At 50.7% G+C, this 12267-nt stretch overlaps 2 protein-coding genes across 5 annotated transcripts in view; one reads left to right on the top strand and one right to left on the bottom strand.

The window, feature by feature from the left end:
- WDR25 (WD repeat domain 25) overlaps positions 1-4581 on the bottom strand; it is a 149778-nt gene extending 145197 nt beyond the window's left edge. Inside the window, 3 exon segments of the mRNA XM_033191321.1 lie at positions 3543-4039; positions 4042-4378; positions 4559-4581. Of these exon segments, the coding sequence (XP_033047212.1) occupies positions 3543-4039; positions 4042-4339 (795 nt within the window). The 5' untranslated portion in view covers positions 4340-4378; positions 4559-4581.
- Positions 4582-8415: 3834 nt separating this feature from the next.
- The window catches only part of WARS1 (tryptophanyl-tRNA synthetase 1), a 44573-nt gene continuing 40721 nt past the window's right edge, over positions 8416-12267 (top strand). The window contains exons 1-2 of one of the 4 annotated variants that reach the window (XM_033191325.1): positions 8890-8956; positions 9845-9968. The gene's annotated coding sequence lies outside the window, so the exon portion shown is untranslated. Of the gene's footprint in view, positions 8957-9122; positions 9141-9708; positions 9727-9844; positions 9969-12267 lie in introns of those variants that run through there. The other 3 variants (XM_033191322.1, XM_033191323.1, XM_033191327.1) reach the window with 3 other exon arrangements.

The raw sequence follows: 12267 nt of genomic DNA on the forward strand, positions 1-12267 counted from the left end.
CCCTGGCTCACCATTTGTATCTATGGCTTATAAAAGCCCTAATGTTCACAACACCACAGTAAAAAGAGGGTCAGGAGACGTCGACCCTAGCAGCCATGCTGACCCTTGCCCAACCTCACACCAGCAGATGTGCTCTGCCCCGGGAAGGCACCCCGGGTGCACAGTGCAGTGCGTGGGGCTCCCAAGAAGCTGCCTGGCAGCCCAAGGGGCCTGTGCCAGTGTCATCACCTGCAGCACACACCGTCTCCTCAGGACAGGCGGGCACAGCAGTGGCGCCTGGCCCCACCCAGGGTAGCCCCACAGACCTGGACCCAGGTCTCTGAATTGCCCAGGAGCAGGGCATTCCTACCGCAGTCCCTCAGTCTGAGCCACCCTCACTGCCATTCCAAGATGGGCCCGCTGCGCCCTCTTCTGGTCATGAGGTGTCACAGTTAGTTGGCTGCTCAGTTTCCCCTCCATGGGGGCAGAAACATCTCTCCCCCACATCCCCAGTGGCACCGTGCCTGGCATATTCGTCTACTCCACAAGGACAGAAATCAATGCCTCCACTCAGGTGCTCTCTGCTCAAAAACTAACGTGGGGATGCTTCTGTTTAGGAAATCTAAATTTCCCAGGCAAAAGTGACCCAAGCTGCCACTCTGCCAGCAGGGCCCAGGGAGCACTTCACACCACCAGGCGGAGGCCAGTCCCACAGGGCCCCAGGTCTGCCCCTCACCATCAGGAGAACTCCGGAGGTGAGCGGGCAGGTGGTCATCCACCAGGACACACCTGCTGTCCCCACATCTCTCCAGGAGGCAGTGCCCTGAGGGGAGGACACGCCGCCCATCTCTGCCCATAGCAACCTTCTCCTCCTCTAGCCTGTGCTGCCTTTGGCCAGGCTGCCCTCTCTCTCCCTCCGGGTCCCTCAGAGAGGATTGCCTGTGCCCCTCAAGTGGCTCACCCCACAGCCAGGGCTATCTTCCACAAAGCCCCTGCTGCGTGCCAGCCCCTAGACTGGGTGCCTTGGATGCCACTGTTCACCCTGATTCCAGCCCATCCACTGCCCTGTGGCGCTGCCCCAGGAGGCGAGGCTGCAGTCACCCCTGCAACAAGAGACAAGGGCAGGAGGCCCCTGGCCCTGCTCCCGAGGCCCATGGGCAGCAGTGGGGAGCAGAACATTCAAACAGCAGACAGTCATGAGGGACGCCCAGAGGTGAGAGGCTGGACATCAAGGCGCCCTGCCAACCTGCCGGCTTCTCAAGAGGGGGGATTTGTGTGTCTCGATCAATGCTATTTCTCTAGTGCCTAAAACAGGACGTTACACAAAGCTAGAGCCCACTAAACAGATATTCAGTGGACCCAACAGGGAGCTTTTCAGAGAAGATGACTTTCCAGGCTGGGCCTCGGCTGTTGAGCAGGAACCTAACAGGCGGGAAAGCAAAGGGAGGAGACCCTGGAGAGGGTGGGGCGCGAGAAAAGCATGGAGGAAAGAAGGCCTCAACAGGAGGGTGAGCGCAGGAAGGACAAGGGCCACCACTCAAACTACAGAGCCGGCCAGACACTGCACAGGCCCACCAACAACCCTCCGGACGGGCTTCCCACCCTCCAGCCCTTGCAGCGCAGGCTTGGGAAGGAGAGCGGAGAAGCCCCGGCCACAAGATCAGTCCCAGCAATGCTGTGATCCACACCAGAGAGGCCAGAAGCCTCCGTACACACTTCACAGGCCCCAGAGTGGCAGGAAAAGCACCAAAGACCTGAGTGAAAAATCCTGGAATGCCAGGCTGAAGAGAGAATATGACTTTCTCTCCCACAGGACTCTGAGTCTTGCCAGAAAAGAGCACAGACAAGCCACTTCAGGACTTCAGTTCACCACTTAAAAATGACACCCATCAATTCAGCTCATTTCAAAGACATCTCTATACTTGGAGCTTCCTTTCTTCACTTAAGAAAATGCTTCCGGGCCGGGCGCGGTGGCTCAAGCCTGTAATCCCAGCACTTTGGGAGGCCGAGGCGGGTGGATCACGAGGTCAGGAGATCGAGACCATCCTGGCTAACATGGTGAAACCCCGTCTCTACTAAAAAATACAAAAAACTAGCCGGGCGAGGTGGCGGGCGCCTGTAGTCCCAGCTACTCGGGAGGCTGAGGCAGGAGAATGGCGTGAACCTGGGAGGCGGAGCTTGCAGTGAGCTGAGATCTGGCCACTGCACTCCAGTCCGGGCCACAGAGCGAGACTCCGTCTCAAAAAAAAAAAAAAAAAAAGAAAATGCTTCCGAGGGAGAAAAGCTCCAAATGTAATTTGCAAGTGAAAAGATCTAGGAAAGTTGGTTCCAGAACTCTGAGGTAACAAAGGCAAGGGAACCACCATTTACTGAGCACCTATGAGGTACCTGGCTCTGTGCAAGGCACTTTTTCAGCATTTTTCTCACATGAGCACATGACCCAGGTATGATTTTGCTCTTTTACAAATGAGACACCAGACTCCACAGGAAGGCAGCTGGCCAGTGGTCGACCAGCTAGCTACTCTGCAGCAAAGCTGGATGTGAAGCCAGGTCCCTTGAAGTTATTTCCTTTCCAAGAGCTTTCTGTTCAGCTTGCATTTAGTTGGCACCCGCTACATATCAGGTGCTTTGCTAGCTGCGAGGAGAGAGAGGAGGGGCGCAGTACACAGCTTGAAGGGCTGGAGACAGGTCCCCGGTGGGCACAACAACCTATCACACTGTACTTGCATAGTGTGGGGACTGCATTACTATTACTCCAGTAGCCTGTAAAATAAATAAGACAATGCAAAAAGGAGTTTCCATGTAAAACCAGAAGTCCCCAGAAGGGCACATGCAGCCCTCCCTGACCTTGCTTCCCCAGCCTCAAGTCCCTCATGCTTGAAGCCAGCTCCCAGGCCCTCATGCTTGGAGTCAACACATACACAGGGCTTCTGCAGTCAAACGCACCCTTCCGCCCCCATCACCAAGTGAACCTTCCCCTTCCTCAGGAGGCCTTTGCCGAGCCCTCCTGGGCTGGGCTGGTACCCCTCCTGTTGGGCTCCCAGAGCACCTGTGTGTCCTACTGGGGGCCCGTCCTCACAGCCCAGGGTTGTGTCTGTCTACTTTTCCATGGCTCCTGCCTCACTGTGCAAGCCCTGACACCAGGGACTGGGTCTACCTACCTCTCCCAACAGCTCCTGAAACCAGCACAGCACCAGATACAGAGTTGGCATGGCTCAATGCTCCACAGGGTCACCGAGGACATCCCCAGTCCCCAGGGCTTGGTCCTGGGCCTGTTTTTCTTCTCCCACTAATCACTCTGACCTCCTCCCTCACGGCCTCTGAGAGGGATAAGGAACAGTATCCTCTGGTGACCTGAGCAAGGCAGCATCAGGGAAGGGTTGGGGCAGGAGGAACCTACAACCCAGGGCTGACCACAGATGACCCTTTCTCAAATGTGACAAAGAGAATTACAGAAATCTACACCAAAAAAAGTTCAGCCTATAACCTCCCTCCACTTCACTGTCATTCCAGCAGTTATTCCTAAGAGCATCTGAAAGCAGAAGTTTTCACTCAAGTCTTACCTTGAAAGTTTTATCCATAGAAGTGGAGAGAAGCATGTGGCTCTTAGAAAGGACTGGACACCACTGAATGGTGTTGACAGGGCCCCTGTGGCCTCTTAGGTGGAAAAGCACTTTCCTGGGAACCGTGGTTTCTTTATAATGGCTGTTCAAATATGGTTGAATAAACTCAGACACTCTGGGGCCCACATAGAGAGGGGCTGGGGCACGCCCTGCAGGGGGCCCCTGTGGCTCCATCTCTTTACTGTTGCCTGTTTCCGTGTTTAATGCCTGCAGCTGTCTTAGTCTTTTGGGGGTATAGGGTACCACACAGTCCTCACACTTTTTCTTCTGAAAAGAGCTGTCATTTTTACCTACAGTTTCAGATTCACTTTGAGCATAGAAAGATGACTTGGGAAAGTTCCTGGAGAGTTTCACTTGCTTAAAGCGTGCAGCTGCCAGGGGTATGTGGCTGGCTGGAACGTGGCTCGTCCACAGGGAAGAACGAGAAGGCTCTTGACAGGGAAGGTGACTTGAGGCTCCTTCCCGGGCCACTGTAGCCTCTGGCTGGGGCAAGAACCCCGATCGCTTCTCCCAAGCTGAGCCAGTGGAAGGCGATGGCCCCCCGGGTCTTCACAAGAGCCATGCTTTGTGGGCTGTACCCCTGCTTTGGGCACATCCAGTGCACCGGATGCAAAATCCTTCTCAGGTGGTCTGGCCACACCAGAAGTGTCTTTCCTCTGGCCAGTGGCATTAAAATTTCCTGCAGGCTCTGTCTCAGCCTCCGAGTCTGAATCATCATACGCTACCAGCGAAGCCATTAAAGACAGAGTTCTTGCTGTCCTTCAAAGCCAAACCACCTAAGATCAAACAAAGTCAAGCATGAGAAAATGTGCATGGAAGAATAGGTATGTAGTTATAAGAAAACACGTCACCTAGGAAATCCAACAACTCAACACTCATAAGAATAAACACAGGCCAGGCACGGTGGCTCATGCCTGTAATCCCAGCACTTCAGGAGGCTGAGGTGGGTGGATTACCTGAGATCAGGAGTTCGAGACCAGCCTGGCCAACATGGTGAAACCCTGTCACTACTAAAAATGCAAAAATTAGCAAGGCAGGGTGGTGGGTGCCTGTAATCCCAGCTACTCGGGAGGCTGAGGCAGGAGAATCATTTGAACCCGGGAGGCAGAGGTTTCAGTAAGCAGAGATTGTGCCACTGCACTCCAGCCTGGGCAACAAGAGGGAGACTCTGACTCAAAAAAAAAAGAATAAACACACACACAAAAAAAAGCTTTTCTACACACCAGGCCTAATTAGTTAGAAGACAAAATTTTTGAAATGAAAACTATGGAATAGCTGGGGGTAAATCTATAAAAAATGATCAAGACCTACGTGGAGAAAACTAAGACTGGGTGCAGTGGCTCACACCTGTAATCCCAGCATTTTGGGAGGCTGAGGTGGGCAGATCATTTGAGGTGAGGAGTTCGAGACCAGCCTGGCCAACATAGTGAAACCCCATCTTTAGTAAAAATACAAAAATTGGCCAGGCCTGGTGGCACACAATTGTAATCCCAGCTACTTGGGAGGCTGAGGCAGGAGAATCTCTTGAACCCAGGAGGTAGAGATTGCAATGACCTGAGATTGCACCACTGCACTCCAGTCTGGGCGACAGAGGGAGACTCCATCTCAAAAAAAAAAAAGCGCTGGGTGCCGTGGCTCACGCCTGTAATCCCAGCACTTTGGGAGGCCGAGGCAGGCGGATCACAAGGTCAGGAGTTCGAGACCAGCCTGGCCAACATAGTGAAACTCTATCTCTACTTAAAAATACAAAAATGAGCCAGGCGTGGTGGCACGTGCCTGTAGTCCCAGCTACTCGAGAGGCGGGCAGTAGAATCACTTGAACCCAGGAGGCGGAAGTTGCAGTGAATCGAGATTGTGCCACTGCATTCCAGCCTGGGTGACAGAGACTCCGTCTTAAAAAAGTAAAATTAAAAAAAGAAAAAAAAAAGGAAAGAAAACTAAAACTTTTATTGAAGGACATAAAAGAAGACCTAGGCTGGGCATGGTGGCTCATGCCTGTAATCCCAGCACTTTGGGAGGCCGAGACCGGTGGATCACCTGAGGTCAGGAGTTCAAGACTAGCCTGACCAATATGGTGAAACCCTGTCTCTACTAAAAATACAAAAATTAGCCGGATATGGTGGCAGGCACCTGTAGTCTCAGCTACTCGAGAGGCTAGACAGGAGAATCATTTGAACCCAGGAGGTGGAGGTTGCAGTGAGCTGAGATCATGCCACTGCACTCTAGCCTGAGTGACAGAGTAAGACTCTGTCTCAAAAAAAAAAAAAAAAAACAAGAAGACCTGAAGAGACAATGCCTACAGAGACAGGACTTTAAAAATGCCTTTGGAAGGTCCATTTTGGTCATATGTGTTATAAGTTTAAACACATCATTTTCACCTCACCAACCCCACTATAGAACCCTATCCTACACAAATACTAGCATATATTTGCTAGTTGTATAAATCCATGTATAAAGAAAACCTGCTGCACTGCTTATTAGCAACCAGTGAGAACATATGCTCATCAACATGAACGAGGTTAGGTCTGAAAATACTGAAATCAAAAGATGTCTAGGATGCACGGTGAGAAAGGCCTGCCACGCTCCTCTGCATCCTTTCCCTGTGCTCCAGCCCTTCCCTCTTTTCTCTCTGCCTGGAACATTCTTCCCCCAGATATCCCATCTCTGTAGCAGCCAGCTGGAGGCCTAAGGTGTTGGTCCACCCAAGTGTGCAGGGAGCAGTTCTGAGGGCATGATCCAAAGTCACCCGTTTCACTCCCAACACAGATTCACGCTGCAGTGAATTTCTACTTGTTAAAAAAAAAAATCTGGACAGGCACGGTGGCTCAAGCCTGTAATCCTAGCACTTTGGGAGGCCGAGACGGGCGGATCACGAGGTCAGGAGATCGAGACCAGCCTGGCTAACACGGTGAAACCGCGTCTCTACTAAAAATACAAAAAAAAACTAGCCAGGCGAAGTGGCAGGCGCCTGTAGTCCCAGCTACTTGGGAGGCTGAGGCAGGAGAATGGCGTAAATCCGGGAGGCGGAGCTTGCAGTGAGCTGAGATCCGGCCACTGCACTCCAGCCTGGGCAACAGAGCGAGACTCCGTCTCAAAAAAAAAAAAAAAAAAAAATCTTTCTGGGCAGGGCATAGTGGCTCAAGCCTGTAATCCCAGCACTTTGGGAGGCCAACGTGGGCGGATCACCTGAGGTCATGTTCGAGACCAGCCTGGCCAACATGGTGAAACCCTGTCTCTACTAAAATACAAAAATTAGCCGGGCATGGTGGCACACGCCTGTAATCCCAGCTACTCAGGAAGCAGAGGCAGGAGAATCACTTAAATCCAGGAGGCAGAGGTTGCAGTGAGCCGAGATCGCGCCGTTGCACCCCAGCCTAGGCGACAAGAGTGAAACTTAGTCTCAAAATAAAAATTATTTCTGAAATTCTGAACCATCATGCACAACACATTGTTATCAATTAGTTCCCAGAAAGAAGTGCTTTGGTCTGGATCAATGTTTTACTTCTATGCTGTTAGCACCAAGTACAATCCAGAGAAAAAGAAGGGTGCTGGGCACACCCAGGACAGCAGAGGGCGCGGTGGAACAGCACAGAACGCTCAGGCAATAGACTAACTTCCAAGAAAATCCAGTGCACCCAAACTTAATCAAACAGGCCAAGGTCCGCCTCCATCTCCCAACAGGTGGAGTCAGATCATATTAAACAGATTCCCTCCAAGTCCTTTGCTAAGTCATTCCAGACAGCCTATTACCCATCTCTTCTGCTAGACAATGGGTTTCAATGTCCCCTGGAATCAACCACCCAACCCCTTCCACACCTTTCCCCCAAATGGCACCATTCGCCTGAAGGTTCCACTGGTTTACAAGTCAGGTCATCATTCCATAAATGTCTGTAGTCAGTCTCCTCTAGTAATGCCGCCCCTGTTCACAGCCCATTCCAGGCAGGTAACAACTTCCACATACAAAGCCAGAGTTCAAATAAAATGGCTGGGCACGGTGGCTCACGCCTGTAATCTTAGCACTTTGGGAGGCCAAGGCGGGTGGATTACCTGAGGTCGGGAGTTCAAGACCTGCCTGGCCAACATGGTGAAACCCCGCCTCTACTAAAAATTTTTAAAAAATAAAAATAAATTAGCCAGGTGCAGTGGCACGTGACTCTAATCCCAGCTACTCTGGAGGCTGAGGCCGCAGAATTGCTTGAGCCCGGGAGGCAGAGGTTGTGGTGAGTGGAGATCATGCCACTGCACTCCAGCCTGGGCTACAGAGCAAGACTTCGTCTCAAAAAAAAAAAAAAAAAAACACTTCTAAAGCCAGCCAGCCAGCTCATCTCAGATGGAACTAATATAAAAGACTAATTATAAACTAATGGAACCGTGCACTGCAAATAATTTGGCATTTCTGTTCTCCAAATGCTAAACCTGGTCCCCAGGCCACTCTCAACTCCTCTACCCAGGCACCACCCACCACGCACCTGACTCCTTGCTGTCAAAAGGATCCCACAGATTCCCATCACCAGAGTGCCCATGCTCCCTCTGGAAGGAGGTGAGGGATTAAACTAAGAGGAACTGAGACAGATGGAAGGGAAGGCAGGAACACTGGAGAAGAGCCTAAGGAAGAAGCGAGTGACTCTGACAGTCACTATCAGCATGTCAGCCCCATGAGGACAGGACTTTCTGTGTTTTGTTCACTATTCAATGCCCAGCGTCCAAAAATATTTCTGGAATGCAAACAGGTGGGAGGGGGAGATGCTGAGGAAGTAAATGAAATAGGATATTGCCATTCAACAAACATTTCCTGATTACCTACTCTTTGTCGAGCCCTATGCTGGGTCTTGTGTGGGTGGAAATTAAACACAAAACACAGATCCCCCGGAGGCCCCAGACTGATGAAGGCAATAAACAAGATACGACCAGAGATGGGTTTTGAAAGATGAATAGGAGTTAGCTGAGCTGTCAATAGTAAGAAGTAAGGTTGGTCCAAGGCACAGCGCTTTCTGAAGGAACAGGAAGTGAAAGGAAGGCGAGCGGCTATGAGAGACCGCGTTAAGAGGCGCGGGGCGCTTATGGACGCTACCCAGTCCCGGCCCCTCCAGCCCGGGGCCCGCCACTCACCACACGCACCGGAAGCGCTCGGTTCTCCCGGAGGCAGACCGGCTAGCACACCACTGTCCAGTCACGTTCCGACGCGGCCCCGGGGCCGCCAGCCAATCAGTGGAGGCCTCTGCCCCGCCCCCGCGTGAACAACCAATGATGGTGCCGTCGGGCCGGAAGTTGTTCCGTCCGGATGGCGTTTCCACGGACGCCCCGAAGTCAACCCGTGGCTGAGCCGGGAGTGCTGACGGGCCCGGCTGGGCCGGGTAAGCGAGGGGAGTGAGGCCGGGGCGGAGTGAGGGAACAAGGTAGGGAGTAATGGAGGGACGCCCGCGCGGCGCCCAGCGGCCTGGCCCTCCCGGCAGTATCCTGAGAGCCCGGCTTGCTGCTCGCCGCGTTCTGGCACCGTGAAGGGCGCGGAGCATGCCACCGACCTCTTGCTCCTTTCCTGTGAGCGCCGCCGACCCACCCCGTCCCCCTTTCCCACCGGCACCAACCCTTCATCATCTCCACCTCTTCCCTTTTCCCGAGAAGAGAGGCCCCCATTTTTATTTAGCGCTTGCTATGTGCCAGAGACTTTGCCTAGTGTTGCACTTAGTCCGCTCAATGGTAATGTTAGCAGGCTTCTCCATGCCCATTTCACAGATGAGGAAACCGAAGGGAAGCAGAAAAGTAATGTGACCCTTGCCCAAGGTTTCGAATAAGTCCAAGCTGGGATTGAAACCCAGGCGTCTGTGACCTCAGAACTCCCGATCTTTCCACTACACTGCGCCGCCTGGGTGAACAGGTGCGGGGAATTTACGGTTTCTTTTTCCAACGCCCACGATTACACAAAATCAGTCACACTGACACTGAGGGTGGGGAACGGGAAGAGGGTGGGGAACGGGAAGAGGGTGGGGAGGTTATTTGGAGGCCAGCGGGGGGTGAGGGGTGGCTGATGCAATGCCCAGCTAATGGCTCTATTCTCAGGAGGGTTTCATTGGTCTCAGCCTGGCCCCAGGCAGCCCACCTCTGATTGGACAGTCTCATCAAGAAGGTTGGTCAGGAGCTCAGGTGTTTCTGAGAATCAGGGCGATTTATGAGAAAGCTTAGCTGAATGCAGGGTGGGGACTGGTAAACAAAAGAAAGAGAAAGAGAAAAGCCTCTTTTTTCAGAAGGGAAACTGAAAGAAAGAGGGGAAGAGTATTAAAGGCCATTTCTGGCTGGGCTGGGCATTCTCAACTGCTCAACTGCCCAGCGTGACCAGTGGCCACCTCTGCAGAGTCTTCCACAACGTGGGTATGTATTGCCATCTTTGCCAGGCTAGTTAGAGCTTGTTAGTGTTTTTACCAAAGTGCTGAAAACCTTGGTTTAGGGGGTCAGGTCTTGTGTCTTTAGGATTAGGGTGTTATGCATTTTACTTCTTCCATTGACTGAAAGTTCAGGTAATTCACTGCTCCCATGGGGAATAGAGATCCTGACTGAGCAGTCGGGTGCTTGGATTCGTAGCTTGCCTCTCAGCACTCTCATGCTGTCTGTCATAGTTTTCACTGATGCAGCCTCCTCCTGTGCTCAACATCAGAACGTATTGTCATTCTTATTGTGACACCCCAAAGTGTCTAGTGCCTGGCTTCATATAAATTAATGTCTTTGCCTTTTAAGATAATGTTCGTTTGTTATTTGGAGGGGAAAGCAATCTTTCTTTTAGTGTTTTTTTTTAAAAAAAAAAAAAAAAGTGGAACATAATGGGTCCCAGAAGGTGTCAAGAAATCCTTGCTCTAAAGAAGTCATTTTCTTGTCCTCTGGGAACTTGCCAGTCCAAAGGCATAGTCACTTACACTCTGGGGCCAAGATGTAAAGGATAGTATTCCACCTCCTGGTGATATTCCAGAGATTCAGAAACACTCCTGGGCTACATTTTCTTCTCAGCTGCTCCAGAATTGGCTGTCTTGATGCCACCCTTCCCCAGATTGCAGAATCCGTGTGTTGTGATCTTCTCTGTGAGATGATTTTGATGCAACCCAAGTCTTTATCATGTTGTTCTATTAAACAATTCTGTAATTCTTTCCACTCCTCATCCCAATACAATACCCAGTTTCTTTAAGTACCTATTATGCTCCTCCACAACAGTGGAAAATTTCACAATGAGCACAAGACTCAAGTTCTTGAAAAGGGGCTTGGGGGTTAATTCTCAAGAGCCTTTTTAGCTTTCTTCTTGAAGGTCTGCTGTGATCTGGAGTAGGCGGTTTTGCTCTTTACACGCCCAGTACTTTTGTTTAGGGAAGATAATAGAGTACTTCACTGGTTATAACTGCATTTCTTTGTTTCAGAGTGTAGTATTTGTTAAACAGGTAAATCTAATTCTCTTAACAAAGACTTAATATTCTATTTGCAATTGATTTGGTAAACACTGAAGACAATGGTCCTTAACCTTTTGGCATCTCAGCCTCCTTTGGAAAGGTAACGAAGCCAGGAGACTCTGCTCAAAACCATGCACATACCAATGTACTTGCAAGCATTAATGTAATTTCAGATGTTCATGAACTCCAAGTTGAAAAACCTCTGAAGTTCAACTCAATTCTGAAAGTCAACAAAGAAATAAAAGAAGATGTTGATAGGTAGGGGGAAGAAGAACATTTACACAATAAATGGAATAAACTGATAAATGCATGAAATGAGGAAGATGGTAGTTCCATTCTCCTTGTCCCTGACCACACAGAAAGTTGCATCATACACACACACACACACACACGATTTCAATAGTGTGGATGATTCCCACACAAGATATATGCCTTGTGATCATAATCATTTGCTGTTTCCTCAGTCTAATTTCATTCCCATGTGCTGCTTTTTTTTTTTTTTTTGAGACAGAGTCTCGCTCAGTCGCCCAGGCTGGAGTGCAGTGGCGCGATCTCGGCTTACTGCAAGCTCCGCCTCCCAGGTTCACGCCATTCTCCTGCCTCAGCCTCCCAAGTAGCTGGGACTACAGGCGCCCACCACCATGCCTGGCAAATTTTTTGTATTTTTAGTAGAGACGGGGTTTCACTGTGTTAGCCAGGATGGTCTCGATCTCCTGACCTCGTGATCCGCCCGCCTCGGTCCCATGTGCTTCTTAAATGGAGTTCTGATATTTATAGACACGTGTTTTTCCCTGCAACAGGGACCCTAAATGCAAGTCCAGTTTATCTAGCTGATCCTCTAGCAAAGAAACAGTTATCTATTCTATTGCAATGGGAGATTGGCTCTCCTGGGATCACCCAGGCATTCTACCTGGCACTTTCTCCAGGAATTTTTAAGAATAATTTTTATACTTGATTAACTTCAAAACCTTACTGCTGCTGCTTTGTTGCCTTCCACGCAGGACACTGCTTTTTTTGGAAGGACAGGGTAAACCAAAAGGAATTCCAAAAATAGTGACCAGGATGGTGGGCAGATGTTAGCAGAGGGTGAAGAAACCAGACGAGGGATGGGAGACCTGGAGAAGACCCCAGGAGACCAGCCTGCCTCTCCACAGATCTGGGAAGGCTCAACTCAGTACCAGTACATTAAACAAGAGGCCATCTGAAGTCCAGCTGGGGGAATCAGACTTCAACTGGAA

Source organism: Trachypithecus francoisi, unplaced genomic scaffold (assembly GCF_009764315.1).
Source record: "Trachypithecus francoisi isolate TF-2019V2 unplaced genomic scaffold, Tfra_2.0 Lachesis_group3, whole genome shotgun sequence".
Lineage (NCBI taxonomy): Eukaryota > Metazoa > Chordata > Mammalia > Primates > Cercopithecidae > Trachypithecus > Trachypithecus francoisi.